The 6,373-nt window shown below is 32.0% G+C and overlaps 1 protein-coding gene across 2 annotated transcripts; it reads right to left on the minus strand.

The window, feature by feature from the left end:
* Window positions 1-2,812, minus strand: LOC132278180 (myosin-binding protein 7-like). Of its 2 annotated transcripts, none has more exons than XM_059779988.1 (3): window positions 2,372-2,812; window positions 568-1,933; window positions 1-403 (listed from the first exon to the last, which is right to left on the minus strand). In XM_059779988.1, the coding sequence occupies exons 2-3, from the start codon at window positions 1,786-1,788 to the stop codon at window positions 380-382; spliced, it is 1,245 nt and encodes a 414-aa protein (XP_059635971.1). In that variant the 5' UTR covers window positions 1,789-1,933; window positions 2,372-2,812; the 3' UTR covers window positions 1-379. The 2 variants fall into 2 exon arrangements, with proteins under 2 accessions (XP_059635971.1, XP_059635970.1); XM_059779987.1 differs by having other exon boundaries at window positions 568-1,984.
* Between the last annotated feature and the right edge of the window lie 3,561 nt (window positions 2,813-6,373).

Below are 6,373 nucleotides of genomic sequence, written 5' to 3' on the forward strand. Positions count from 1 at the left end.
TTGCAAAAGCTAGAACTCATCAATTACATGAACAATGCGTACTATGAAACTGGTTACATTAATTTTCGCAGCAAAAAGAAGATACATGAAAATCTCGAGTTATATAATCCTATGAACACACACCTCTGTAATACAATGTTTAATGTACAAGTATGCAAACTATACAGGGAGGGTAAACATTTTTTTTGTAGCAAAAACCCAAACCAAGTCAGAATTCAGAAGCAACTACATTCTTATGGCAACTCTCGTAGAAAACCATGATACACTTTATGCAATCCTTTGTAGGCTAGAACCTTTATAGCTTTCACAGATGGCTACATTTTTTAGATTGAGGACACGTGGACCTTTTGTCTGCAACCAAAATGTTGTCACAGCTGGATCAAAGCCAAAAATGAAGCATTGCCTGTCCATCAATGTTAACACATCATAAATTCTTAATAAGTGGGATTAAGAAGTCTAGGTTGTAGTGCAATCTTAGACACTAAATCAAATTTCAAAATCCCCTCCCCTAGAAGTTTAACAGTGGGGATTTGAATAATGCAAGAGAAAGAAAGCAAAAGGGAATACCTCTGTTAGAGAAACTAGGGTTAAGTCATTAGCCGGAGGGGACTTCTTAGTTTTCCAACTTCTTATATCAGACTGTATCGAGTTGAGTTGATCTTGTATCTCCTTCAATAACTTCAACTCTTCCTCCCCTCTGCTATTAGCATCTCCTCTTACAGCTGGCCTCTCTACTTCAATTATCTCCGACATCATATTAAGTGGTTGAAACTTGGCTTGAGTTTCAGCAACACTAATTGTAGGGCGAACAAGAGCAAAATGGCAGTCAACAGCACCACCATCACTTGATCTACATATTTTGTTCTCATGGTGACTGCAGAACTGCACTTTCTTTACCCAGTCGGTTTCAACATTAACATATGGTTTAACAGCTTCCTGTGGAGCAGTATCTGGCTTTCCAAGCCTCTCACTACGTTCCAATTTCGATAGGCTTTGTTCTTTTGTGTGCCATCCATAACCTTCACTGTCATAAGTTTGTGGGACTTCAAATACATCATAAACACTGTAGGAACAAGAGGAATCTGTAGTTGCTTCATTTCCCAACAGATTTTCAGGATGTTTAATCTCACCTGATCTTTTTGTACTTGATGCTCCTTTCTTTGAATCAACCAGCATGTCTGTGCTCACTTGTGAAAGTAACAAAGAAGACCTCGATCCACCCTTCAAGTTTGCAGCTTTAACTCCTCTATAATCTGCTATCTCTCTCACTCTTTCATCCAACTTTCTGATCTGTTCCCAGTATGAACAGATGTCTCCGACTGCAGAAATCTCTGGTTTTTTCTCCATATCCGAACTTTGACTATAAGGGTCTTGGTTCATATTTTCCTCCACTACCTTTGGAACCATATCTGGACTTGCAGATCTTTCTCGTTCAATAATACCCTTCTTGTTATACGAGTATTTGAATGGAATAGGAGGCATAGAATTTCTTCTCCCAATGCTTTGAACACCCATGTCCCCTAGTAGGCCTTCATTTCTTTGCAACAGATTCTCTGGAAATTTTGTTTCGTCAACAGCATTATCATTAACACCCAAACTCAACAGTTTGTACCTATAAGCCTGAACTTGGAAATCTAGAGAAGCAATCTCCAGTTCTTTCTGATAGATAAGGTCTTCAAAGATCGACAAAGATTCCTCGGCATGATACATCTTTTCCTCTGTCATTCTCTTATATTGACTTGCTTCCATCTTCACAGCTGCCTTTTCTCCTTGCAAACGCAGTATCATGGATAGAGCTTCACTAACTGCAGTAGCTGAAGCTTCTCTTTCCACGTCCAACTCATTGTAAAGTTTCTGTAAAAGCTGTTGCTGAGCGAAAAGCGCTTCTTTTAGAGCTGTAAACTCAGTTTCAGACACTCCCAAGCTCGGAATACTTTCCGCCATAGCACATTTGAATTGAAGGCAGAAGAGACCAAACTTAGTTCTAAGTATAAGAAGATTCAAGTAGAGTTAGCACACATTAAAAGTTAACATCACCCCAATTCAAATTTTGAAGAAACACATCATCTCAATGTTAAGAATCATCTTTCCCCATTTTTTTTCCCCTTTTCAAAAGTCAAAAAATTGCGAATCTATCTCTAAATTAAAATTTCTTAAAACTACAATATAGAAATATTTCTATATGATGAATCATTATCCACTTTAAAATATTTCTAAGATTTAAAGAACTCCAATAGGAGAAAAATGTCCAGTTTTTATTCCTCACAACTTGTTTGAAGAAGAAGTGAAACCTAAATACTGTGCCAAAACCAGAACAATATGATTTGAAAGACAAAAGGGAAGCAGATATGCAAAGAAAACTGAGTTTTACCTGATGGGTTGCTGACAAGATTTAATATTATCCTCAAACCAAGTTCCAATTAAGAAAAAGAAGCTAGAGGAACCGAATCAATCACCCCAAACCAGAAAATTCAGACTTCAAATATAAGAATTACCAGCTTCTCCCCAGGAAAACCCGGATTTACGCCGAATCAAAAGCCCAACCACAGAATCAAGCTAGTACCCAATGTGAATTCACAAAATCAAAAAGAGTACAAACTCTGATGATTGAATCCTGAGAAAGAGAAGGAAAAGCAAACCCAGCTTTTTCCTAGCTCACAGATTAGGTTGAAAATGAATCAAAAAGATAGCAAAATCAATAAAATGGAATGCTTTAGTGTAAAGCTAACAATAGATCAAATCAGTGTCTCTTCCAACGGTTGCTTGCTTTGTCCTTTACAGAAAACAAAAAGTGTAGTTCAGCTCTCTTGAGCTACAATATATGTAACAAAACGGATCAAGAAAATGATATCACCGAGTTTTGACTTTCCACCTGATTTAGACAATTAATACGGTGTCGTTTATCCTTGGACCAAGCAAAAAATATTTTTTTATCAATCAAAAATTAAAATGCAAACCCACGCCCTAATCTTTAGCCCATTGTAATACTAATCCTGATTTTCATCCAATTCCATCGTCATTAAAGCCAATGACATTATAACTTCCTTTTTCTTTTTCATTAATTAATAATTTAATCATCATTACACGTGGGGCCTCATTTCCTCGCTATGCGGTATTCAAGGGTCTTAAATTTTTTAAAAAGTCGTTGTGGGCGATGCTGTTTTCAACGGCTAGAATAAGATTATAATGGAGGGAGGGGTCCAGTTTTTGCCGACCAAACTTTCATCTTAAATGACCCCCCGCGTTTCGGACATGTTACATGTATAATGATGTCTTATAATTATATATACATATAAGTATGTAAGTATAAACACACGTATGTTTATGGAGAAATGGAGAGAGAGTGTGGGTCATGTGCATTTGTATGTATAATAATACTGTAATAAGCAAGGAGTCAAGGACTATGTGATGCCCGATCATTATGGAGAAGGTGTAATGTTCATTTCAATGTTATTCTTAATTATTAACCACCACAATCAAGCAGATCAAACGTCCACATTTCTTTCATGCATTACACACGAGGCATAGGTTTTGGAGGATTATCTTGGTGGTTATGGTTTCTTAGTTTATACTAACATTAACTAATAGTGAAAATTAGAACGAATTTAATTTTTGATATATATATATATATGATAAAGTGGGAAAAACAGTAATGTTTACATTTTGAGCAAATAACATTCATATCATTTATGTTTTATATATAAGTTCGTTTAGTCTGAAAAAAATGAACAAAGAAAGGCTTATGTTGTGTATATAAGTCTATGAAGTTTGAAAAATAAACAAAGAAGGGCTTGAACTAACTATTAAGATATAAAATTTTGAAAATACCCTTATCTCCTCTAATAATATATATATATACACACATTGAATTGACACTGGACATATTAAGTCATCGTTGTTGTTTCATTACCTGCGGCAGTGATAATGAAGAAGAAACTAAAAAAAATAAAGGAGGGATAGTTTAGTCATTTCACACTTAAATTAGTTTTTTACTTATATTTTTATTCATTTATAAAGAGATACTTTAGTCTTTTCAGTATTTAGATCCTTATTTACTTCCAAATTAAATGTTAGGGTCCTAAGGACCATTTAGAACGTACTAAGAATTATGCTAAATACATATCATAGGCATGTTTAGTCATTTCACACTTAAAAAAAACCAAAAAAAAAATATTTGGTGGCAAAATTGACATTTTGTTACTACTCCGTAATTTTATGTCGATTCTAACATTCATCGTAAAAACGTATTTAAGACACCGTGGTGGATTATAAAATTTGCGTTGCAAAAATTTAAGACAGGTATATCAGAGTATCACTAAAGTATCGCTAAAGTGCTTGATAAGAAAGACTATGAATTTGAGGCTTTGAGCATTGTGATTGCACCAAATTCAGGGTCTGGCCTGGAGTGGAGCGGAGTGGAGCCTGAACTCAGAGCCTAGCCCAATTATTACAAATTCTTTGCAAATAAACTTGTGTTTCGGCCCAACCGATGGAAACTAAACTAAAAAATATACTCCTTTTAATAGATAAATGCAAATAGAAAAAAAAAAAAAAAAAAAAATCCGATTAGTCTCTTCTGCTCTCTTCTTATAGACCACATTAACAATTTCACATAAATACAATCAAAACCTACTTTTTGATAAATGTTTTAACATTATCCATGACACTTTGTACCCTTTTAAAAAAAACAATAAGTGAGGTTTATTTATAAAATAACAAAATTTTCAAGAATTATTTATTGGCCTCAATTATACTGAGTTTGAAAATAAGTATAACTCATTTTTTCAAAATTCATAGAAATTGGGATTAAACTTTTCTAGCCTTACTTATGAAGTCCAAATCTTGTGAAATATAAATATAAGTTCATTATTTTGGTTATTCTTATTGTAACATATTATTATTATACTTACATTTGTGCGAGTGTACATACACATACACACACACACACACACACACACGGAGAGAACGCATGTTTATTATTGACTATATGATGTTTAATAAAGATACATGAATTTTACATTTTTGTTAGAAAGTGTTAACAAGGTTAATATCTAAAATCATATGCACATCTCCATGGATGAGTATTTAGAGAACCCATAAGAAATAAAAACTATATACCAAAATAACAAAAATGTCAATAACAACAATTATATCATATATACTAATATTTTTATTTGTCACTTATTAAATGACAAGTTCTATAGTTATTCTTTTGTATAAATTACGATAAATATCTATATCATTTTTAATAATAGTATTTTATTAAAGTTTGTGAGACTTTGTTTACTTAAAATGTCATATATTTTCTTAAATAAATTTTCATCAAGGTAATAATAATATATTTTTTCTAAAGTGGAATAAAAGAAAGTATTTTTTTTTTTTCAAAAATTGAAAGAATTGTTGCAGGAAAATTAAAAAAATTTCAATATTTTTTATTACCACTTCTCATTTTCACATAGCTCATGCTTTCCTCTTCTCTAAGGGTATGGTTTAGTACGATTTTAGGTTAAATCGAGCTAAGCCAATTCTAATAGTTTCTAAAAATTTGTAACCGAAATCGAAACCATTGCAAATTTGATTGGATCGAATCGAATCGTGAAATATTGGTTCGGTTTTATTCCGAAACACGTTTTTTTGTAAAAAAAATAAAAAATAAAATAAAATAAAAACTTACTAACAATCACATGATTTCACTTACCAAAACAAATACAAGTTACCCTTAGGAAAAAAAAAAAGAAAAAGAAGAAAAAAAAATACAAATATATACAATAATTGAGCAATAATAAACCTCTCAACAAAAAAATAAAATATATTTATAATACAAAAGCAAATGAGCATATTTTATTGTTGCGCACTTGTGTGTAACTTTATTGTTGTGACATATGTTATATTGTTATTTATTAATATTGTAATATACATATATACACATACGTATATAGTTTATTGTTGAGTTCTAATAAATTTGGAATCGAATCGTGAAATAATCGAACTAGAGCGATGGTTCCTACCGATTTGACGGTTCTAACAATTTTTTATATACCCCTACTCTCCTCTATCTTTTATCTCTTAAATAAATTTTCCCTTTCTATTGTTTTTAGACTTCATTTTTTATTTTTTTTTTCATATTTTGAATTATATCTTTCTCAGAATACTATATAATAGGAATAATATTATTATAAATTATACTTCTTAATTTTTTGAAAGTTTAATTACTTTGGCCCCAAATTAAAATTTCCCCCAGTTACCAAGGGAGTTATTTGTAAAACATTAAATAAAGACAACCTCGGTTGAAAACCGATTTAGCATTTCTCTTCAAGGTTTTGAGACAATGTAAATTATATAAAAATGTTAAAGGGTTTTTAACTTTTTATGA

Source organism: Cornus florida, unplaced genomic scaffold, assembly GCF_030987335.1.
Source record: "Cornus florida cultivar Cherokee Brave unplaced genomic scaffold, ASM3098733v1 CherokeeBrave_3.0.0_Hap2_Chr10, whole genome shotgun sequence".
NCBI classification, from domain to species: domain Eukaryota; kingdom Viridiplantae; phylum Streptophyta; class Magnoliopsida; order Cornales; family Cornaceae; genus Cornus; species Cornus florida.